Genomic DNA, 26045 nt, shown 5'->3' with positions numbered 1-26045 from the left:
TTGCCAAGAAAGATGAAACATTTCCCAACAATCCGCCAAGTACACTTGCAATCACAGCGCCTATGTTTTAAGGGCCCCCTCTCCATCACTGAAGGATATCTCTGATTGGTCAAAGAGACACAATGTCAAGAGTGGGCTTTGATTTCTGTAGATGACTGTAATCCAAAGTGTAATCCAGCAGCTGGAACGCTGGAAGATTTTGGGAGATTTTCCAAGCAAGGACGGTGACAACTTGAAAATATTTGTGTGTCAATAGTGGGGAAGGAATTGCACAATGCTAGGCCACATTCTGGTGTGGCACGAATGGAACGTGTTTTTGGATTATTATTATGAAACATGTCAGTTGTCATTAAGAACTTGCGAGAAGCGATCGTATCAAGGTCATTCTATGGCATAATCATCATTCTAGACCGTGGTCGTCCATTTCTAATCATGTCAAGGAAGGAAAAGTGTGCTGTGCTTGGGCACGGATCAGTTCACAGACTAGCTAAACATGCCGGACCTTAGGTGTGAAGTAGACCCACACGTGGTCCTATTTGACGAGTGCGAGTACACCCTAAAATAGAACCTTGAATGAGGAATGTGAGTCAAAACCTTTGTCGTTTAAGGTCTACACTTTGACACATGTCATTCAATTAGGATGATGTTAATGGCAGTGTGTTGCTTTTGTGTACTTTTTCCACGTTTCTGACCTATAAACGTAGTTAGAATGTTGTATTCTCGTGTTAAATGATGCCAAAGTTTCAGATAATCAGGTTTGTGCATTTAGAAGTGAGTCTGGGATGGGTCAAAACGCTCCGTTTTAAAAGGCGGGGGTAAAACTGACCCTTTGTGATGTCACAGAGGGAACTCTCTGCCCTCCACTAAGCTCTGTATTGTAGAGGAAGCGGGGTTGCTAATAGCCTTTGCTTTACAATAATTTTTACTGGCATAAATATGACTTTGTCGATTGGTGTTTTCTTGTCATTTTTGCTATCATAATCATATTTTTGTGACGCCACATTTCATCGTGGCGTCTTGATCCTTTGGAATAATCATCATCAGACAACAGATGGAAAAATACTCCATAAATGTTTTGTCGTGCAGACGCTAGAAAAGACTAATAAATGCGAAGACAAGCGGTGGTGTGTTTATTTAATCAGTCTGAAGTCTGTGTTTACTTGAAATGGAAGAACAATAGCGGCTGGAATTCCCACTCGAAGCTCTGAGATGTGAAAAAAATATGGAATATATTTGTGGTTTCCTACAGGGAGAATTCCGTGCCACGTTAATATTTTTTGAGAAAATGTCTTGTAAAGTTTAGTAAAGTTGCTCCAGGGGTTAATAACAAATTCCTGATGGAAGAACAGAAGCTGAAGTGTTGGTGGGAGGTCTTCCTGAAGAACGTTCTACAATGCTAAGAGACACATGCTAGCACCCCCCTCCCCCTGTTGTCTCCCCAAGATCTCATACTCCTGTGGTAACACTGACACCTTGAATGGACGCCCACACCCCACCCTGCAGTGACCCCTGTGTTCACTTGGGTTTGAGTGTGAATAGATTCATGAGAGGATGCGGGTGGGGGTGTGGAGAACATCTTAATTAAACTACAGAACACGTACTGGTAGTGAAGGGGTTAAAGAAGTTCACACGCATGCGGGGATGGTCTACGCTTTTGTCTCTGGTATTCCGTGTTAATGTTAGGAATTGGATGATCATGAGCTTGTGGGGGTGTAGAAGGGGACAGCTCTTTGGGGGGGCGATGCTTAGAGGGAGGTCGTTGTGTGGTCGCTGGGTGTTGATGAAGAAGATGGTCCTTGGGGTGCCACTGGGCAATCCTTAGGGGGATGGTGCTCCGGGGGTGGTCCTTTTGGGCGGTTGGGTCAAAAATTTTGACACAATTTTTCTATAAAAGATGGTGGCCCTTTGTTGGTGACTCTGTGACAGTGGATCCTTGAGGGTCAGTCCGGTGATGTGGCTCTTTTGAGGGGCTGTCTTTGATAGGGCGGCCATGAGGTATTTATTTGGGGAGCACTTCTTGGTTGGGACAGTCCTTGGATGGCTGTTGCATACTATTGCTTGAAGGCGACACCAATCGCAGTCGGTAGGTAGGTGGGGGGGGGCAATGGGTCATCCTTGGTGGCCGGGTGGGTAGTCACTCAGTCAACTGCAGAGGGCAACCATTTTTGGTCCTTGTAGGGGGGCAGTCTTTGGTGAGTGGCTGCTGTTTGATGTTAAAAATGGTGTTCCTGGGGGTTGCCAGGTCATTTTGAAGGGGATGTTCTTGGGGGGTTCTGAAGGGGACGGTCCTTAAGGGGAAACCCATTTCAGTCTACCAAATTACCAAATTCAATGTACACTGTGGTGCACTGGACCAAATTACCACTATATGGGGTGCGCCACCCTACGCCCCCCCTGGCACCACCTTGTGCTGTGCCACGAAATTAGAGCCCTGTAAGTGTTGTTGCGAGTGGTTAGCACGCAGACCTCACAGCTAGGAGACCCGAGTTCAATTCCACCCTCGGCCATCTCTGTGTGGAGTTTGCATGTTCTCCCCGTGCATGCGTGGGTTTTCTCCGGGTACTCCGGTTTCCTCCGGCAGGCCCCCAAACCTGATGGTGGACACCAGAGGTCAGGGCTTCTGTCAAGCTGAAGGGGGAGTCCTGTCGTGCTATTTTTGACATTGCTTATTATTATCATAGTTATTGATATCAACATTTAGGAGACCCGAGTTCAATTCCACCCTCGGCCATCTCTGTGTGGAGTTTGCATGTTCTCCCCATGCATGCGTGGGTTTTCTCCGGGTACTCCGGTTTCCTCCCACATTCCAAAAACATGCTAGGTTAAATAGCGACTCCAAATTGTCCATAGGTATGAATGTGAGTGTGAATGGTTGTTTGTCTATACAGTATGTGCCCTGTGATTGGCTGCATGGCCACCAGTCCAGGGTGTACCCTGCCTCTCGCCCGAAGACAGTTGGGATAGGCTCCAGCACCCCCTGCGACCCTCGTGAGGATAAGCGGTAGAAAATGAATGAATGAATATTTACTTATATATTTTAATAATCTGTTTTTTGTTAAATTTTTTGTTAATTAGCACAATTGCCAAAAACAGCAGCATCGATACAGCCGAGTTAACCACTCGACCACCGTGCCGCCCTATAAATAAATATATTAAATATATATATTTATATATATATATAAATCAGCTGGGATAGGCTCCAGCACCCCTGCGACCCTCGTGAGAAAAAGTGGTAGAAAATGAATGAATGAATATATATATATAAATAAAAATATTATTTAAATTAATTAACAAAAATAGTTGTGTACAAAGAAACTAAAAGCCCATCTTGCTAAAACATGGGAATTCAACTTTCATCACTCTGTGCAGAGAGAGGAAAAGAGAGAAAATGAGAGCTAGAGAGAGAGAGAGAGAGAGAGAGAGAGAGAGGAGGCGTGGTCCTGGTCTTCCAAGCTGACTTGTCCTCTCTTGTCTTGCACATGTGTTGGAGGACGTGCTCCAGCACTGACACCCGGTCCATCAGTGTGGACGAGACAGAGACACCCTGAGTGCATTTAAGCCTCACATCGGTGCTCCTCCATTCCGCATGTAGACACACGAAGGACAGGAACAACATTCCTTGGTTGGCTTTTCTTGGAATATCCAGTCTTGATGCTTTAGATTGAACCTTAAAACCGGGAGTCAGTGTTCATTCATTTGTTACCATTCCATCAAGAAAGGACACAATGACAGGATTTATGTCTTTTTTCATTCTTTTTTTGGCAATTCTTGCGTCTTGTTCCGGCAGCAAGTTAAATGTGCCACGCCTCAGACTCTCCTATAAAGGTACACCCATCCATGCATTTTAGTATCATTTAAATATCTGGCTCCTGTTTTGGGGGGGGCTTCCGACAACGAATGAGGTGTGCTAGTGTGATGCGAGGCACCCGGAGGATATTTGGCATAAGCGGTCTCTTCTTTGCCTTGTTATTAAACTTTATTAGCAGCGGCGAGCAAACACCCGCAGAGGATGTTGGCAAATTTATATCAAGTGTGATTATGGAGGCCATAAACCGCTGAGCTCATTTCTAAGACACGGTAGCAACTGTTTTTAAATCCTGTTGACCCGATGGTTGCTCATTATGTGGATGCTGAGAAACAAGCGGAATCAAGCATTCACAGAAAGAGTGAAAATACTTAATTGTGTTCATGCTGGGAATTAAGGAATTCGCACCTTAAAACTTGGGCTGGATGCTGAGAACCGAAGTGTTTTACGTGGCTTCTGAGAACTAAAGTTTTACACCCACCCCCCCAAAAAAAATTATTTGAACGTTTGAGGATGAAAAATATATTGTTTGAATATGAAACGTTGTTCATGCTGAGAACGAATCAACGCTTTGAATCAAGAATACTGAGAAAATGCTGAGAACTACTCTTGCTGCAAAATCTGAATGTGAATACCGAGAGATTTTTCCAGCACCAAAATGCTGTAAATCAATCATTCACACTAATAGTGTTGGGAATGCTGAGAACCAGTGCTTTTTTTGTTAATGCTGAATATCAAGCAGTTGTGCACCAAAATTGTTGTGAATGTAAAAAAAAAAAAATCAAACATCATGCTGTGAAGAATTTTGAGTGGAACTGTTTTGTGTGAATGCTGAAAATCTAGCATTCACACAAAACCCGGGTTGAATGCTGAGTCGTTTGGTTTAAGGTGAACCGTTGTTTTTGTCAATGCTGAGAATCAAACACTTGAGAAACATGCTGAGAACTAGCGCTGTTTTTTTTTTTTACGATAAACTTGAACGAATGCTGAGTGTCAAGCATATTAAGCTGGGATCAATGCTGAGAATCAAACCTATTGTACGAATGCTGAGAACTAGTTCTGTTTTTTTGAATGATAAACTTGAACGAATGCTGAGAGTCAAGCATATTAACCCTGGGAGACACAAAATCTGGGTTGAATGCTGAGACGTTCTGTTTAAGGTAAACCGTTGTTTTGTGTCAATGCTGATAATCAAACACTTTGTACGAATGCTAAAAACTTGTGCTGTTTTCTTTGCATGATAAACTTGAACGAATGCTGAGAGTCAAGCATATTAACCCTGGGATTTTGAGACACAAAACTCGGGTTGAATGCTGAGTCGTTTTGTTTAAGGAAAACCGTTGTTTTTTGTCAATGCTGAGAATCAAACACTTTGTACGAACATTGACAATTAGTTGTGTTTTTTTTTATGATAAACTTGAACGAATGCTGAGAGTCAAGCATATTAACCCTGGGAGACACAAAACCTGGGTTGAATGCTGAGTCGTTTTGTTTAAGGAAAACCGTTTTTTTTTTGTCAATGCTGAGAATCAAACACTTTGTACGAACAGTGAGAACTAGTGCTGTTTTCTTTGCATGATAAAATTGAAAGAATGCTGAGAGTCAAGCATATTAACCCTGCGATTTTGAGACGCAAAACCTGTGTTGAATGCTGAGTCGTTTTGTTTAAGGTGAACCGTTGTTTTGTGTTACTACTGAGAATCAAACACTGTACGAATGCTGAGAACTAGTTCTGTTTTTGTGTACGATAAACTTGAACAAATTCTGAGAGTCAAGCATATTAACCCTGGGATTTTGAGACACAAAACCTGGGTTGAATGCTGAGTCGTTTTGTCTAAGGCAGGGGTCGGCAACCTTTACTGTGAAAAGAGCCATTTCACCCACTTGCCCACTAAAGAAAAATAGCCTGGAGCCGCAAAACGTTGTATGTTTAAAACAACATTGGAGGGAAAAAAAAAAAAGACGAGTTGGAGTACTCTTGCTAGTACTGGAGATAAACTTTTGTTTTTAAATGAGCTCTAATTTATTTTTTAGAATCGTCAAATAACTCATTAATAATAATTAATAACTCAAATAACTCAAAGTATTACTCATTTCCCTTCATGTTAACCTGTCAGAGAGAACTGGATAGCATCCTGTCTGCTCATTCAGTCACCAGTCAGAACTCAGTCAGGATGCATTCATGGTCTCACACAAAGTTGGATTTTTGTAAACTCATAACGAAGATGTGCATTTTCACCACTCGGGTGCTTAAAAAATATTCAAGCATTGCAAAGGGAGCCGCAACAAAGAGACTGGAGAGCCACATGCGGCTCTGGAGCTGCGGGTTGCTGACCCCTGGTCTAAGGAAAACCGTTGTTTTTTTGTCAATGCTGAGAATCAAACACTTTGTACGAACACTGAGAACTAGTTCTGTTTTCTTTGCATGATAAACTTGAACGAATGCTGAGAATCAAGCATATTAACCCTGGGATTTTGAGACACAAAACTCAGGTTGAATGCTGAGTCGTTTTGTTTAAGGTGAACCGTTGTTTTGTGTCAATGCTGAGAATTAAACACTTTGTACAAACGCTGAGAGTCAAGCATATTAACCCTGGGATTTTGAGACACAAAACCTGGGGTGAATGCTGAGTCGTTCTATTTAAGGTAAACCGTTGTTTTGTGTCAATGCTAAGAATCAAACACTTTGTATGAACGCTGAGAACTAGTTCTGTTTTTTTGAACGATATACTTGAACGAATGCTGAGAGTCAAGCATATTAACCCTGAGATTTTGAGACACAAAACCTGGGGTGAATGCTGAGTCGTTCTGTTTAAGGTAAACTGTTGTTTTTTTGTGAATGCTGAGAATCAAACGTTCACACAATACAGTGAGTTTAATGCATACACATAACACATGCAAAGTATGTGAATGCTGAGACATTGCCATGATGCTGTGTGCCATAATATTACTTTTAATGATGTGAAGTAACGTTATGTTAAGTTTTGAACCAAAATGAGTTGTGCATGCTGAAATTCGGTCCCTAATAGTCAAAGCTTGGTTGCGTGAATGCTGAGAACTCATGTTGTTTTGCAAGAATGCGATAAATCAAGAAATTCCCACTCTGACATCTCGTAGAACGTTTTTTCCCAGAAGAGTAGAAGCTGCTATAGCTGCACTTCCTGTAAAGGCCAGGTGTCCCCATACCTTTTGTCCATGCAGTTTGTCCTCTTCCTGCCTGTCTCGCTCTAATCTAACCCAACCTTCTCCTTTTTGGCCGTGACTCATTTAGCTGTAATGATAAGCTTGTCAAAGACGGTGTTGACTCTGTTGCTGCCAAGTCGCATTCATTGTTTGCTTCCAGTCAGGACACCGTGTATGTGAGAGAGACTGTGAGTGTAGTTATCATCATATCACACAGGATTTCCTTCAGGGGAACACTCACGTCGTGGTCTTCCTGTTGTATGACGACCACACAAAGTGGGAAAACAGAGTGGATGTGACTCTGAATATGACTGTATGGATGATACCATTTCACTTCTGCTACTATTTTGTGCAAAAAGTTGTGATAATGGCGGTCGAGTGGTTAGCATGCATGTGAAAAAAAGACTCCTCTCATTCCATGTGGAAGTGGTACATTTTTGGATTCTTACTATGCTCTTCTCTGCACGACCAGGTTTCAATCCCATCCTCGGCCATCTCTGTGTGGAGTTTGCATATTCTCCCCGTGCATGTGTGGGTTTTCTCCGGGTACTTCGGTTTCCTCCCACATTCCAAAAACATGCTAGGTTAATTGCCGACTCCAAATTGTGAATTTGAGTGTGAATGGTTGTTTGTCTATATGTGCCCTGTGATTGGCTGGCCACCAGTCCAGGGTGTACCCCGCCCCTCTCGCCTGAAGACAGCTGGGATAGGCTCCAGCACCCCCTGCGACCCTTGTGAGGATAAGTGATAGAAAATGAATGAATGTAACTTAAACCAGGCTGCACGGCGGTCGAGTGGCTATCGCGCAGACCTCACAGCTAGGAGACCCGAGTTCAATCCCACTCTCGGCCATCTCTGTGTGGAGTTTGCATGTTCTCCCCGTGCATGCGTGGGTTTTCTCCGGGTACTCCGGTTTCCTCCCACATTCCAAAAACATGCTAGGTTAATTGGCGACTCCAAATTGTCCATAGGTATGAATGTGAGTGTGAATGGTTGTTTGTCTATATGTGCCCTGTGATTGGCTGGCCACCAGTCTCTCGCCCAAAGACAGCTGGGATAGGCTCCAGCACCCCAGTGACATGGACTTGGGCAGGAGTGTAGCCGAGTGTCTTTATAAGGACTAAGGAAAAAAAAAAAGCTTCCTTCCTGTTGAAAAACACCCTAATTGATTGAAATGAGATAATGACAGCTTTTCCTGTTGCTAAATTACTTCCTAATCCTCCCGGGAGCACAGACACGCTTAGGGCTACTGCTGGGTGTCATGAGAGGTGGCAGGGGTTCGGGGTCGGGGGTTAGTGATTGAAAGACATGCGAGATGAATGTGAGATTGAAGATACCACGGCTAAAATGATGCCAGTCGTGGTGGAAATGATAAAAAAGTTTAGGGTCGTCAGCACAGGAAGTAGTTGTTCACTAATAACTTTGTTATGAGCAGCAGCAGGTTCTTTACTACAACAATCCACATGGAGCTGCCTATAATTGTTGAGTACTTTCCAGAAACAGGAATAATGAGGTTTTACCGTGTTGCCTTCATGGCCCTCCTTCTCATACTTCAGCCAAAGAAGGTCAAGATACTCCAGTCATCAGATCAGATCAACATTATTGAGCAGTACTTCACTATACATGAAGTACTGTGGCTCGAGATATGAGATGGATGGATAGATGGATAGATAGATGGATACTAGATAGATAGATGGATACTAGATAGATAGATGGATACTAGATAGATAGATAGATGGATACTAGATAGATAGATAGATGGATACTAGATAGATAGATGGATACTAGATAGATTGATGGATACTAGATAGATAGATAGATAGATGGATGCTAGATTGATTGATGCTAGATTGATTGATGCTAGATTGATTGATGCTAGATTGATAAATACTAGATTGATAAATACTAGATTGATAAATACTAGATAGATAGATTAATAGATTGATGCTAGATAGATTGATACTAGATAGATAGATAGATAGATAGATAGATAGTATCTATCTATCTAGTAAATATCTAGTATCTATCTAGTAAATATCTAGTATCTATCTATCTAGTAAATATCTAGTATCTATCTATCTAGTATCTATCTAGTACCTATCTAGTATCTATATATCTAGTATCTATCTAGTATATATCTAGTATCTATCTATCTAGTATCTATCTAGTAAATATCTAGTATCTATCTATCTAGTATCTATCTAGTATCTATATATCTAGTATCTATCTAGTATCTATCTATCTAGTATATATCGAGTATCTATCTATCTAGTAGCTATCTATCTAGTATCTATCTATCTAGTATCTATCTAGTAAATATCTAGTATCTATCTATCTATCTATCTATCTCGTATCTATCTCGTATCTATCTAGTATCTATCTATCTAGCATCTATCTAGTATCTATCTATCTAGTATCTATCTAGTATCTATCTAGTATATATATCTAGTATCTATCTATCTAGTATCTATCTAGTATCTATATATCTAGTATCTATCTCGTATCTATCTAGTATCTATCTATCTAGTATCTATCTAGTATCGATCTAGTATCTATCTAGTATCTATCTAGTATCTATCTATCTAGTATCTATCTAGTATCTATCTAGTATCTATCTAGTATCTATCTATCTCGTATCTATCTAGTATCTATCTAGTATCTATCTAGTATCTATCTATCTATCTAGTATCTATCTAGTATCTATCTAGTATCTATCTATCTAGTATCTATCTAGTATCTATCTATCTAGTATCTATCTAGTATCTATATACTAGATTGATGGATGGATAGATACTAGATAGATACTAGATAGATACTAGATAGATAGATACTCGATAGTACTGTGGCTTCCATTTAATTGGTTAAGCAATTATATGGTTCATGCTTGAAGCAGCTGAAACAATTTCCCATCATGCATCACTCTGTGTGTTGTCTTCCTCCCAGACAACCTGCCAACTCCTGTGTTTGCACACACACACTCACATTCACACTCTCCTGCATACAATATTCACTTTGTTTGGATGAAGGTGCCGGCCAGGGGGTGGGGGGGTTATGGTGGGGTGGGGGGGGGGGGGGGTGTCAGAAGAAAACAGAAGCGCTCTCACCAGCAGCCCTCCATTTTTCAGCCAATTGCATTAGCCGTGGAAGTCAAGAGATGTGTTAGTTTTGTGTGGCCTCCTGTGAATGAATTAGTGTGTTTGCTCAGTTGGCATCAACCACAAAGCCTCACAAAGACCACCGCTGCTCGCTCTCGGACCCCAAGGGGATAATCCGTCCTACGGGGTCTGTCGGGAACTGACTGTGTGCATGTGGCCACCGTTCTCCTCCCCATCTCACATTATAATACCATTTTTCTCCATTGTTCTTGACTACGAGTTGATCCCAAGGCTGTAGAAGATGTGAAGAAGAATAAGAAGGACACAAGTGGTGTCCTCTGTTTACGTTTGAACCAGAAGAAAAGCCTCTGTGAAGCTACAGCAACAGCAACAGGTGGTCAGGAAATGCCGGGATTTACTCTTGTCAGGACTTTGATCTTTACTGTGATTGATGGCTACAATTTATGTGGTCTACAAAGGCAAATAACAGCCCGGGTCCCTAATGGGTTACAAAACAATCCCATAAGCATCTGCGGTTGTAGGCAACCTCCAAATGTACTTTGTACTATCATCAGGGGCAGTATCTACCCGCTTTATCTCTACTTCGCTTTATCTAGCTCTACATGCACTTTAAACTGCTTGCCTAATCAGTAGGGATGGATAGAGATGGATAGATATCTAGATACTAGATAGATATCTAGATACTAGATAGATATCTAGATACTAGATGGATGGATGGATGGATACTAGATACTAGATAGATAGATACTAGATACTAGACAGATAGATACTAGCTAGATAGATACTAGACATATAGATACTACATAGATAGATACCAGATAGATACTACATAGATAGATACCAGATAGATACTAGATAGATACTACATAGATACTAGATACTACATAGATACTAGATACTACATAGATACTAGATACTACATAGATACTAGATACTACATAGATACTAGATACTAGATAGATACTAGATAGATTGATACTAGATATATACTAGATAGATACTAGATATATATATACTAGATAGATACTAGATTCTAGATAGATAGATACTAGATAGATAGATAGATAGATAGATAGATAGATAGATAGATAGATAGATAGATACCAGATAGATAGATACCAGATAGATAGATACTAGATATATACTAGATACTAGATAGATAGATACTAGATATATACTAGATACTAGATAGATAGATACTAGATATATACTAGATAGATAGTTAGATAGATAGATAGATACCAGATAGATACTAGATACTAGATAAATACTCGATAGATAGATACTAGATATATACTAGATACTAGATAGATAGATAGATAGATACTAGATATATACTAGATACTAGATAGATAGATACTAGATATATACTAGATAGATATATACTAGATAGATACTAGATAGATACTAGATAGATACTAGATATATACTAGATAGATACTAGATATATACTAGATACTAGATAGATACTAGATATATACTAGATAGATATATACTAGATAGATACTAGATATATACTAGATAGATAGATAGATACCAGATAGATACTAGATACTACATAGATACTAGATAGATTGATACTAGATAGATACTAGATACTAGATAAATACTCGATAGATAGATACTAGATATATACTAGATACTAGATAGATAGATACTAGATATATACTAGATACTAGATAGATAGATACTAGATATATACTAGATAGATATATACTAGATAGATACTAGATATATACTAGATAGATAGATACCAGATAGATACTAGATAGATAGATACTAGATAGATACCAGATAGATACTCGATAGATAGATACCAGATAGATACTAGATATATACTAGATAGATAGATACTAGATAGATAGATACTAGATAGATAGATACTCTGAATTTCCGATAGTACAGTTTGAGAAAATACAAATATAATACTAGTAAAAAACTACAAATATTTGATGTAATTATACTGATTTAAGTCCACTCCACTTTCTCATGTAATCCAAATTATTATTATAATCATTATAATTATTATTAGTGAGTTAGTTGAGTTGTTAGATATAACGAGTGTACACATTTGTCTCTTTTAAGTAAACACCTTGGTGATAATTCCAGCAATTACGCTATCGATATGTTTTGTTTTCCTTCTAGTGTATATTTTACAAACCTTTGCACCAGACAGCTAATTTGGGATCAGGTAGCATAAGACAAGACCAAGAAGAAGAAGAGGAGGGAGCGCTGAGAATGTGTCAGATTCCCCAAATTCTTGACACGCTGCAAAAATATACAGCAAAGCTATAGATACCCTGGGAAGATGACAGCGCTGGCGACAACCATGGATGCACGTGTGTTAGCATCAATGCTAATGGGAGCGACCATCTTTATTTGTGTGTGTGTGTGTGTGAGCGATTCTGGCATGCATTTTGTACCTAAGGGGCTTCTAATAGACTACATATGTGCCCCCCCCCCCACCCCCCGAACCCCCACTTTCTGTGTCTGTATCTACACTATGTGTGTGTACATCCCAGTCCGCCAATGTCCAATTTGTACACCGGAGTTGTCAGCATGAGATTTGGAATTGAACCTCAGTAAATTCTTCATCCCGTCCCGCTTCTCCCTCCTCACGCTCAATTTTACACCCCTCCCAAAATGTTCTCCTTACTTTGTAAGGCCATCTGCTTTATATCAAACTTATAGTCTGAGCGTTAACGTCGTTTCCAAACCAGTAGAGAGATTTTCCTGGTGCCTAATCAGCGTTAATGACATTCTGGAATGAAGAAGAGCATTGACGAACCGCAGACCTCCGCTAAGGTTTAAACACTGGTCACCTGTTTAATCGATGCAGTACTCTTTTACTCTATTTGTGTATAGCTTCTATTTCATCACTGAAGGAATTGTGTGGAAATATGGGCTAATAACTATAAAAAAAAAAATCTTCACTCGCTAAATGTACTGCAAAAAAAAAAGGCCAGTAAGGATAATTCATAATGCCGCCTACAGACAACATACACAGAACTCCTTATTTCTAAAATCACAAATACTTCAACTTGCTGATATAGTTCATCTTCAAACAGCTAAAATAATGCATAAGGCTAAAAATAACCAATTAGCTAAAAATGTCATCCAATACTTCTCTACAAGAGAGGAGAAATATAACGAAATTTGGAACACTTATATGCTAGGACTGCGTTAAAAAGCCATAGCATTTCAGTAGCGGAATCAAACTATATATCACTGTATTGACACTTATTATGGTACCCATTATGTCATTGTATGGTCATATCACCTCATACTTTGGTACGTGACAAAAAAAACTTAAAATTTAATTTAATTAAATTTAGTTTAATTTAGTTTAATTTAATTAAATTAGATTAAATTAGATGAAATTTAATTAAATTTAATTAAATTAGATTAAATTTAATTAAATTTCATTAAATTAAAAAAATATATATTAGGAAAGCAGGAAGTGAACAAATAGCAGTAACAATAACAGTTAAAAGTACCAGATGGAGGGGTAGGATTTAATAAGCTTTGCTTCTTCCTACTCCTTTCGGACATGTGGAACTGTGAACTGATTATGCGATGCATTCAATTGTCATCTGATGCATGTTCAAATGAAATAAAACCATTACCATTATCACTTTATTGATATGCAGCATGCAGCATATCATGCATTGTCTTGACCAATGAATGTTTCAAACAGATTTCCAGCAACATGTCGGTATGCAATTCGTAATTTTTTATTTTTTTATTTTTTTTCAAAAAAAGTAGCTGTAAGTCCCGCTTTAGGTAGCAGTGTTTGCACATCAAACATGTTCCCGGCCAAAGAATGTGATTTCAATTCCAACAACATCAGGTATTCGCAAATTCCGGGTCTTATCTTCCCTTCTTCATAGCAACACGAAACATATCATGCACGGTATCTGATTTTATTATTGGAAAAATAGTGACGTCACTCAAAAGATACATCTGTATATCAATATGCCAATTTGTAGTCGACTCCCCTAGAGGACAAAATCAGCACTCCCATCACACACACACACACACACACACACTCAATGAGCTAATAGCTGACATCTGTAGCTTGTTATCCGTCTTAGCGGCTCAACGCCACGTTATGAAAACCACAACACGGCCTCACCTCACTGTCCTGCTATCCAGCCATCCATCCATTCAACCTCCACCTTAGGCTGTCTATCCATCTTCAGCTTCCCCTCTGGGTTTATTTTCCTCTTCTTAAAGCTCGAAAATACATCTTGAGTTTCGTCCCTTGTGCCTACCAATCTGTCTCCTTGTCCTTTAACCACTCCCGTTTTGATCCCTTTGGGATTCCCAGTGCCTTCCAACGTCGGTGAGGGAACACTTACATCTGTCTTTAATGCATCTTGTTTCCCCCCCCACACAAGACTTCCAGCGACAAACCCAAAGTGACACACGAAAGAGCGTCTGGTTTCGACGGACGTGTCAAAGGCCGGTGATGGTATTGTGCCGAGGGTTCCACTTCAAAGATAGCCGCTACGTTTATTCAAGGGTTTGTTAACAGTGTCAGCGGTCCACTTGAGTCGGTGCTGGATTGTATCAATTCCCCAAAGAGAGACTTTGGGTGCTGTCTCATTTTCTCATTGATGGATATCAGTGAAATCTTAGCGTAGAAATGTGGATACATTTAATAAATAACAGTAAACTATGTTTATGACTACGTTTAAAGGTATTTTATTTGGCGAAGTTGGACATACAAGTAGTATTTGTTTTGCTTTGATATGTAGATAAGTGTATCTGGTGACTGTCAATTACGTAATGTGTACGTTGGTTCTTTTGTAGTCCGTGAAAAAGAGAATGGATAGCAGAACCGTCTGCTCCTAAAGCAACATATGTTGTAATCTGACCTTAACATAATATCTTCAAAGCCATGTTGACGGTACGCTGGCTTGTAACAACTAGAATATGTGATTGTCATGCTAGATCTGGTGGAAAAAAAAAAACCTTCTTTGGTCAAGACAGTACATGATATGCTACATGCCGCCATGTTGGATGGAAGTAAAGACATTGGATCTGAAATATACCAACATTTACAGACGATGGATGAATTGCAATAACATTATTATTACTGACCTACCAAGGGAATTTGCGTTTTTGTACCAAAATCTGAAGACTTGAGGATCGATATGAGTTCCTCATGAAAGTTAGCCACTAAATGTGCCTTAGCTCTGCAAACAGGGTTTAAACCTGCACAGGGTGATCCCAATAGGGAAAAGAAAGCAGAACTGGAGGTAGCAGAGATGAGGATGCTGACATTCTCATTGGGAGTGACCAGGATGAATAGGATCAGGAAGGAGTACATCAGAGGGCCATTACATGATTTGTTGTTTTTAAAATATGCAGTGGAACCTCTAATGTTAAACACAAGCCAGCTTCTGGATTGTTCAGCTTTAGAGACAGTTTTCCCCAAAAGGAAATGTCGGAAATAATCTGTTCCAGGGTCAAGCGGTGGGCATGATGTGTTTGAAGTCATAACTGTCATACACGTGTAAAAATAAGAAGCAGAGATGAGGATGCTGAGGTTCTCATTGGGAGTGACCAGGATGGATAGGATCAGGAAGGAGTACATCAGAGGGACATTACATGTGACAGTGAGTTCATATAAATAAAGCAATAATGTACCCCACCTCCACACCATGGGACACTTTAACGACACCTCAACATCTACATTTTCTTGATTTGTTGTTCTTAAAATGCGCAGTGGAACCTCTAAGGTTAAACACGAGCCAGCTTCTGGATTGTTCAGCTTTAGAGACAGTTTTCCCCGAAAGGAAATGTCGGTAGAAATAATCTGTTCCAGGGTCAAGCTGTGGGCATGATGTGTTTGAAGTTATAACTGGCATACAAGTGTAAAAATAAGAAGCAGAGATGAGGATGCTGAGGTTCTCATTGGGAGTGACCAGGATGGATAGGATCAGAAAGGAGTACATTACATGTTAAAGGTCTTGGAGATAAAGTCAGAGAGGCCACACTGAGATGGTTGGCACATGTCCAGAGTCACAGTACATGTTGAAGTACAGAGATGAGGATGCTGAGGTTCTCACTGGGAGTGACCAGGATGGATAGGATCAGGAAGGAGTACATCATAGAGACATTACATGTTAGAGGCCTTGGAGATAAAGTCAGAGAGGCCAAACTGAGATGGTTGGGACATGTCCAGAGTCACAGTACATGTTGGAGTACAGAGATGAGGATGGTGAGGTTCTCACTGGGAGTGACCAGGATGGATAAGATCAGGAAGGAGTACAGATGACATGATGAGACAGGGTTGGATGGAGGAGATTGATTTGCTGTGACGACCCCTGATGGGAAAAGCCCAAAGAAGTATAACATTAGAATATGGACTATATTTGAATATGTTGTAATAGTGCAGGCATTTATTGTTAAAATGACAAAAGGAATGAACATAGTATGCAAGCTTTTTTTTAAATATACACTCCTTAGAACAAGTGGATCTTCTTCATTCCTGTGTCCTCATTATATTTGCTCTGCTGTCAGACTTTAGAACATTCATCATCAAACTCCAGCATTCTGCAGTTTCCTGCTCCTCTTCCTTGTTATTTTCTGGCTCAAAGCCTCCCTTCTCCTCTCACTGACCTTATCTTTCCCCGCCGTCGTATCCCTCTTGTCTTAGCATCTCTCTCTCTCTTTTTTTTTTTTCCTGCCAATGTTTTATGTCTGACTTTTAAAGCTTTAAAGCTGCGCTTTCATCACGTCCCTATTAGGGATGGTGTGTACAGAGGAAACACGATCAAGTCATAAACTATTAATATCTTCTCCACACTTAAACACACACACACAGAACCTCATTACCAGCGTAGTAACTTGTCTGTGTGTGTGTGTTAATGAAGAAAGCCTGTGGAGAAGAAGTAGGACGTTCATAGAAAAAAAAAATAACGAGATACAGAAAGTTTGCAAGTCAGTGAAAAAAACTATTTCTACCCTTGGCAAATTTGGAGTGAAAGTACATTTGTATTTGGAACTGGAAATGACTCAAAAGACCCTAAGAAGCTGGTTTACTTTAAAATTGCCATGCACCGTGTGTAAACAACAAACGTTGTCAATTCGGTGCTGTATAAATATACTGTTGCTGCACGGTGATAAGTGGTTAGCGCGCAAGCCACACAGCTAGGACACCTGGGTTCGATTCCCTCCTCGGGCATCTCTGTAGTAACTTGTCTGTGTGTTAATAAAGAAGGCCTGTGGAGAAGAAGTAGGACGTTCATAGAAAAAAAAAATAACGAGATACAGAAAGTATACAAGTTAGTGAAAGAAGTATTTCTACCCTTGGCAAATTTGGAGTGAAAGTACATTTGTATTTGGAACTGGAAATGACTCAAAAGACCCTAAGAAGCTGGTTTACTTTAAAATTGCCATGCGCCGTGTGTAAAGAGCAAATATTGTCAATTTGGTGTGGTATAAATATACTGTTATTGAGTGACGAGTGGTTAGCGCGCAGGCCACACAGCTAAAAGACCCAGGTTCGATCCCCCCCTCGGCCATCTCTGTGTGGAGTTTGCATGTTCTCCCCGTGCATGTGTGGGTTTTCTCCGGGTACTCCGGTTTCCTCGCAACATTCCAAAAGTGCATGCAGAGCTAGAGATGTATAGATGCTAACCACTCATGAGACTTCAAATGCAGCTACTACCAGCTACTACTAAGAAACTACATCAGGAGGTTGCCTACAGCCACATATATTAATGCCAATGTTTTTTGACCTGGCGCTACCACAATTTAGAGACTCTAGTGAATTGAATAGAGGAGTTGATTGGAGCAGATGTAATCTTGTAATGAACCAATAAATTCCTTGGGGGGGGGCACCCATTCAACCTTTTGGACTTTGAAAACTGTTCCCAGTTTTTTTGGGGGGGGGTAATGGGGGATTTGCAACCAGGTGCACAAGCAAACTCCTACCCCCCGCCCCCCATACCCCCCAACCGCCATAGATATATGGCTGGACATGTAGGGGCTTCTCATCTATAGTGCACATGTTTCTAACCCGAGTAAGATTTAGTATCATTGGATGGAAAGTGCAGGTTTTGCATTGTGACCCCGTGGTGAGAGTTATGTTTCTTGGTCTTGGTTCAGTGCTTTTGGAGGGTTTTTTTTTTGTGGAGTAGAATTTACTGGAGGACTTTGTTGGACAAGGAACCATATTTGGTAACATGAAGTAAAAAAAAATAGTGTTCTTTCTTGTGATATAATAAATTAATACCAGATAATCAAACTCTTTTTTTTTGTTCTTGTTCTGTGTGCAGACTTGCTGTCCACCAACAGGTCGTCTATCTTCAGCGGACATCATGGACAACTGTCGCTGTCCGCCGTGTATCTGGATGAGTACCGTGACCGTCTCTTCCTGGGGGGCCAAGACGTCTTGTACTCTCTTCTGCTGGGACCCACCAGGAGCGAGTCCAAAGAGGTGAAATGAACAAAATACTGTAAAACACGTGACAATATATATTTATTTATCACTTTTAATGTTCAAAGTGAAATGAAAAATAAAGGATGACAGAGAACATTTTTAGGTAAATAAAATGCAAGTTAAATAGTAAAAATAAATGCCTAACTCCATGGCATAAGTGAAGTTATCAAAAATATATATTATAACAATAACAAACGTTGCAGAATTTCCCCAAATTCCAAAATAAAAACTACTACTACAACTCTGAATATTACTAATAATAATAGTAGTAATAATTAAAAATGTATTGATTATATTAGTACTGAATTTCCTATAGTACAGTTTGAGAAAATCAATATAAAATCAATATAATACTAATAAAAAATACAAATAGCTACAACATAAAGTAAAAATATAAAGATATCATTCCTCTCATTCCATGTGGAAGTGGTAAGTTTTTGGATTCTTACTATGCCCTTCTCTGCACGACCTGAGTTCAGTTCCACCCTTGGCCATCTCCGTGTGGAGTTTGCATGTTCTCCCCGTGCATGCGTGGGTTTTTTTCTGGGTACTACGGTTTCCTCCCACATTCCAAAAACATGCTAGGTTAATTAGCGACTCCAAATTGTCCATAGGTATGAATGTGAGTGTGAATGGTTGTTTGTCTATATGTGCCCTGTGATTGGCTGGCCACCAGTCCAGGGTGTACGAAGACAGCTGGGATAGACTCCAGCACCCCCCCTTGCGACCCTCGTGAGGATAAGCAGTAGAAAATGAATGATCATTGTATGACCACCACATCATTAAAAAATCAGGACTGTCAAATTAAGATTATTAAACAAAGATTACTCACAGTTTTCAAATAATTAATCATGATTAATCACCTGACCAGTCCAGGGGTTACCCTGCCTCTTGCCAGAATTTAGCCAGGATAGGCGCCAACATTTAGGCCACACGTACAAAAATATTAAATTGTAGACGTTGAGGTTTGAATGCATCTGGCGGCCATTGTCATTCTGACGTGTTTGTGAGTTGGAGATACATACATGATGTCGGAGTTGCACTTCTGTTGATGAGTTGAGGTCCGAATAAAGTTATTCAAAAGTGCCAGACTCCACAACACTGTGCTTCTGCCATTCCTCTGATTGTTTTAATTATTTCTGCAAAAATGTTCAAACTCCAACGCAAACAGTTGTGCTCAGTGTAAAAGTCCCTTGTTGCACCATAAATCAAACCACCAGCGTTTGGCAGAAGGTGCTGTTCTCGCCACAATAACACGGTTCAATGCTTCCAATTATTTCTAATTACCATCCAATAACTTAAAATAACATTCTTTTGACACACAGAAATGGAAACAGTGATACCAGAGAGTCAGATATTATCCATAAAATATGTATTATCTTGGTTAAATAATTGTTCATTTGACAGAAATGATACAAAATACAGATAAAAAAATACTTTTAATGCTGCGGGCCTGCTGGGGGATGGTTTTTGCTCAGCAGACATCAGGACCAGGTTATAATGAAAGGATGTGTTAGCGACTCTCCTCCACTTTTCATCTGAAACACAAACAACGTCAACCCTCAAAGGACGAGGACACGAGACTGATGTCTGTGATGTTGGAGGATGGGACTCAGGGTTGGACATGTGTGGAGTAAAAGCAGGAAGGAACTGGGATGGATGGTGGAGGTCAGCCATATTTCTCACAAAAGGGTGGAGATCTCGGGGGCGCCAGACGGGATGTTGCTGTGCAGCAAAGAACGAGCCAAAGAACCCTGTGCCAGGGATTTTAAACCACTCCAAAATTTAGATATGTTCCAGTTTCTAATTGTATTGCAGTCAAGCTTGAAATTCGACTTTTCTTTCCAATGAATTCTGATGAGAGCAACCATCTTTTGGACACGAATAGGACACGCCCTCAAATCTATTTTTATGCTGGAATCCATAGGAAATAATAAATACTAATAATCTGTTCCAGGGTCAAACCTAGATTCCTAAAAACAGCAGACCACTTGATGATTTTTTGCCTGACCTTTTTGCTGTAGTGTGTTTTATGACCTTGAGATGACCTCATTGAGACACATTGAGAACAATCACATGTTGTCATACACGTCAGGTCTCTTTTCAATCACGCTCGTTAGCCAAAACAAATCGGTTTCAGACTCTGTGTTGGTCCGTAAGAAAGTTTCTAGTTCATTGATGGTGAATGTTGAGACGTCTTTCATTGGCTGTTATGTTTCAGTACAGGCAGAAAGCACACGGAAAGTACCACTTCCACACGGAATGAGAGTTTGTTTTTTTTCACATACATGCAGTGTGAAGGTAACTTAAGGTAATGGTATGTCTCATCAATGTGACCAGAATACCACATATAACTTTCATTCATTCATTTTCTACCTCTTATCCTCACAAGGGTCGCTCGCGGGGGGTGCTGGAGCCTATCCCAGCTGTCTTCGGGCGAGAGGCGGGCGGGGTACACCCTGCACTGGTGGCCAGCCAATCACAGGGCACATATAGACAAACAACCATTCACACTCACATTCATACCTATGGACAATTTGGAGTTGGCAATTAAAGCTAAATTATTATGTTATGTGAACAAATATTTTTATTAAATTAAATTTATAATTTTATTTTTACATTTTTCCAGTCTTTCAAAAATGTTTTAAACAATTTTTTTTTATTTACTTGAATTATCGTGATTATTTTTCAAATCGTTTATTTGATAATGTACAAACTTTAATGTAAACTGATCGCAAAATAAAAATTTACCAGGCACACCCTAAAATACAATTTGGAGTCGCCAATTAGCCTAGCATGTTATTTGGAATGTGGGAGGAAACCGGAGTACCCGGATAAAACCCACGCATGCACGGGGAGAACATGCAAACTCCACACAGAGATGGCAGAGAGTGGAATTGAACTCAGGTCATGCATAGAAGGGCGTAGTCAGAATCCAAAAACTTACCACTTCCACATGGAATGAGAGGAGTCTTTTTTCTCATGCATGCAGTGTGAATGTAACTTAATGTCTTAATGCCAGAATATCACATAAAACTTGCCTTTATATATATATATATATATATATATATATATATATATATATTTTTTTTTTTTTTTTTTTTTTTTTTTTTACTAATAATGGTTTATATTAAAAAAGCAGCTGAGAGGTGAAACGTCTTCGCCGACAACCTAAACAGTCCAGTTGCAATCAATTCAATACAATGAATGAGATGAATGAGAATATTCCCAATCAATTGTTTCTGCCAGTCATTGCAAAGATTCTCCTTCCTGATGGATGCGTCCAATTCAAACATGGTCTGGATGGTCAGATTTAAAGTGTTTGTCCTCCCTTGTAGATCTACTGGCCCCCGTTACCCGGCAACAGAGAGGACTGCATTCAAAGGGGGAAAGAACCACAGGTAAGTCATTAACGCTGATGTGGGAATGTTGTCTGTCACTAAGTAGGATGGATATGGGCAACGCACTTTCAGTACATTATTAGGGGACGAAAGAAGCTAAAGAAATTTTGATATTTCTTCGTGTATGGATTGTGTATTGTCTTCAGTTAAGGCTGCGCAGATGTCTTTTTGCATTCCATCACATCACTTTGCTTTGTCAGTATTTTCGGGGTGTCAAACAAGATGGATCACATACCAAAAAAAAAAAAAAAAAGACAGCGAGTACTCTTGACATAACTTTGACCAAATGTGGAGGAGTTGGAGGGGTAGGGGGGCGGGTCTTCAGATTGTTTCTATGGTCCTTTTGTGTGTGTGTGGTATACATTCACCACTCATGCACCAGACTGTGTTTACGTTCCATCACTCTGTTGAGAAAAGCAAAAACACCACGTTGGCATTACTTTGACTGAAAGGTAAATAAATGTAGCAAAGGGAGAGGGGGGGCGTTTGTTTAATCTGCCCATGTCAGCAGCCTTTTTTTTTTTTTTAGACAACAGTCAGCCTCCATAAACATTTAAATGATGGCCTCCCTCTTAAGAACCACAGCCTGTGACCTTCACCGTCATCAGTTAGAACTCATACAAATAAATGCTGTACTGTCATTCTTTAACATTAATCACATTGGATTCAAGTGATTTAAAGGGGACCTAGTATGCTTTTCCCGCTTTTTTTGTCCTATAAATGTAGTTAGAATGTTGTATTCTTGTGTTAGATGATGCCAAAGTTTCAGATAATGACATTTTCGCATTTGGAAGTTAGCCCTGAAAGAAGTTTAGGATGGCTCAAAACGCTCGATTTCAAGAGGCGTGGTAACACTGTTCCTTTGTGATGTCACAGAGAGGCGGACTTCCTTATATGGTTCATATTTAGGAAGCACTTTGGACGTGTGACCAATCACAGCGGAGTGGGCATGCTATATGGGTGGAATAAATTAAAACAGACCGTTTTGACAGGAAGTCACTTTTTTGTCCTATAAATGTAGTTCGAATGTTGTATTCTTGTGTTAGATGATGCCAAAGTTTCAGATAATGAGGTTTTCGCATTTGGAAGTTAGCCTTGAAAGAAGTTTGGGATGGCTCAAAACGCTCGATTTCAAGAGGCGTGGTAAAACTGTTCCTTTGTGATGTCACAGAGAGGCAGACTTCCTTATATGGTTCATATTTAGGAAGCACTTTGGACATGTGACCAATCACACTGGAGTGGGCATGCCATGGGTGGAATAAATTAAAACAGACCGTTTTGACAGGAAGTCACTTTTTTGTCCTATAAATGTAGTTAGAATGTTGTATTCTTGTGTTAGATGATGCCAAAGTTTCAGATAATGACGTTTTCGCATTTGGAAATTAGCCCTGAAAGAAGTTTGGGATGGCTCAAAACGCTCGATTTCAAGGGGCATGGTAAAACTGTTCCTTTGTGATGTCACAGAGAGGCGGACTTCCTTATATGGTTCATATTTAGGAAGCACTTTGGACGTGTGACCAATCACAGCGGAGTGGGCACGCTATATGGGTGGAATAAATTAAAACAAACAGGAAGCATAAATTAACAGCTGGAATAGGTGCAGATTCTGGAAAGTCCAACGGTGCGCCGGGTGCGCTTCGCCTGCACCAAGAATAGAACAGGTCTGAACTGGCACCTTTGTGCGTTGTTTTGATATTACATTTTGGACACCTCCCCTGGTGCGCCGCCACAGCCCAGTTACAAAATTAGCTGCGCATCATTGGTGGGATGCTTGGGGTGCGCCACGCTGCGCCACAAAATTAGAGCCCATGGTGTAAATGAATTACCAGTGACATCCAAATCTATTACTGTGTGTCCAAATAGCAAAGCTATTACGCTACGTAAGTACTTCCATTCCGTCTGTCTTTCTTTGAGCGTTCATCCATTAGTACCATTTCACTGCACTTGACTGATGTCAGTCTGTAGTAATAATAGTGGGGTGGTTAAGCACAGAGCCCGGGAGTAGAACAAAAGACTTGTGCCTACATTAAATCAAGTCGGTCTTTACGGTGCTGCTGCTGTTGCTAACTGCTAACATCTGCTATCGACAAGCCATCCGTGCAGCATTGAAAACTTTATTCCAAGACTTAGAAGTTGATATTAGAGAAATGAATCCATGCATGTATAGCTGGCTTTGCTTTTGGATGCTCAGTTCAAGGACCCTCTTTTCATTTGTTATTGATTCATTTGATAGCGCCATTGCACAACATGGACTGTATATAAGATATTAATGATAGCTTCAAGCTCATTTTCATTGGTCACCAACAGTATAGTTAAAAACTAGTTCAATTCTTGATGTCATGTCATATCTATAAATAAACCCAATGCGTAACTTCATTTTTCTCCATAATAAACCACATCATTTTTCCATAAGTACCATTTTCTTCCGACATGTGGGACACATTTGTCCCCATTTCCAATGACTCAAACAATTACTACATCACTTTGGAAGGAGCGCCCGCCATTCTGTCGGCAAGTGTCATCTGAAAAAGACACGTCGTTTCAACCAAACCTTCTTAAGCCTAGCTGCTTGTCTATTGATTAAATATCATTTTTTTCCAATCCAAGCAACGTTGAAGCTACCGCCACAGAGAAAAAAAAAACTAGTTTGAGCGAGAACAGGGAAAAGGAAAAAAAAACGTTTTTTGTTGAACTTTCTTTATGGCCTCAATAAAACCCACCCACATATATAAAACTCCAAAATCCCAGAGTGAATAGAGCTCAGGCGTATTTCTTTATTGTCAACATTTCATTCCACTGTAGGCCACACAGATTTCACTTGCTTCTATGGCGTAGGTCTTGTTTAAACTGAAGCACAGCCTTTAGTTCTCGCTCCTGAAATGGAGAATAAATCATACTGGATCAGGCGTACGCTGTGGGCTAAAAGAACCAATGAAATAATGATGATTCCAATAATGTAAACGTAGAGTGGAGTGGAAACTCCATCCGTTCTGTGTCACTGGTTGACATCCAGGTTGTTCTCACTATTTTTTCCATAGTAATATGAATTAATCTGAAAAATTGGTCACTGTTTAATTAAAAAAAAAACAATAAAACTAAAATAAAGTAAAACTCATCATATCCCGAATACTCCTTGGCAGCCTTTTGTTACCACTTAAATTAACACGTCTTATGTAGTGTATACTAATGTAATAATAGTATTATATTAGGGTGTGCTTGGTAAAATTTTAGTTAAAGTTTGTACATTATCAAATAAACTATTGGAAAAATGATCACGTTAAATTCAATTAAAATAAAAAAAAAATTGTTTAAAACATTTTGAAAGACAAAGACTGTAAAAATTAAAAAAAAATAATGAATTTAATTTTGTAAAAATATTTGTTCACATAATGTAACATGGGGCGGCACGGCGGTCGAGTGGTTAGCGCGCAGACCTCACAGCTAGGAGACCAGGGTTCAATTCCACCCTCGGCCATCTCTGGGAGAATGGTTGTTTGTCTATATGTGCCCTGTGAAAAAAGATTCCTCTTATTCCATGTGGAAGTGGTAAGTTTTTGGATTCTTACTATGCCCTTCTCTGCACAACCTGAGTTCAGTTCCACCCTCGGCCATCTCTGTGTGGAGTTTGCATGTTCTCCCTGTGCATGCGTGGGTTTCCTCCGGGTACTCCGGTTTCCTCCCACATTCCAAAAACATGCTAGGTTAATTAGCGACTCCAAATTGTCCATAGGTATGAATGTGAGTGTGAATGGTTGTTTGTCTATATGTGCCCTGTGATTGGCTAGCCCGAAGACAGCTGGGATAGGCTCCACCACTCTCCGCGATCCTTGTGAGGAAAAGCGGTAGAAAATGAATGAATAAAACTAAAATAAAGTAAAACTCCTTGGCACCTAGCAGCCTTTTTGTTACCAGTTTGTTACCACTTAAATTAAGACATCTTATGTAGTGTATAATAATGTAATAATAGTATTATATTAGTGTGTACCAGTTTACATTAAAGTTTGTACATTATCAAATAAACTATTAGAAAAAAATAATCACATTAAATTCAAGTAAATAAAAAAATGTTTAAAACATTTTGAAAG

At 39.7% G+C, this 26045-nt stretch overlaps 1 protein-coding gene across 2 annotated transcripts in view; it reads left to right on the top strand.

Moving 5' to 3' along the window:
• The first annotated feature begins 3493 nt into the window (after positions 1–3493).
• sema3bl (sema domain, immunoglobulin domain (Ig), short basic domain, secreted, (semaphorin) 3bl) overlaps positions 3494–26045 on the top strand; it is a 52103-nt gene continuing 29551 nt past the window's right edge. For both annotated transcript variants that reach the window (XM_058085224.1, XM_058085223.1), the window contains exons 1-3: positions 3494–3825; positions 18396–18556; positions 21898–21960. In XM_058085224.1, the coding sequence (XP_057941207.1) occupies positions 3726–3825; positions 18396–18556; positions 21898–21960 (324 nt within the window). In that variant the 5' untranslated portion in view covers positions 3494–3725. The remainder of the gene's footprint in view (positions 3826–18395; positions 18557–21897; positions 21961–26045) is intronic.

The sequence above is a fragment of the Doryrhamphus excisus genome, chromosome 10 (genome assembly GCF_030265055.1).
Source record: "Doryrhamphus excisus isolate RoL2022-K1 chromosome 10, RoL_Dexc_1.0, whole genome shotgun sequence".
NCBI lineage: Eukaryota > Metazoa > Chordata > Actinopteri > Syngnathiformes > Syngnathidae > Doryrhamphus > Doryrhamphus excisus.
This window is presented reverse-complemented; position numbering and strand designations above follow the sequence as displayed.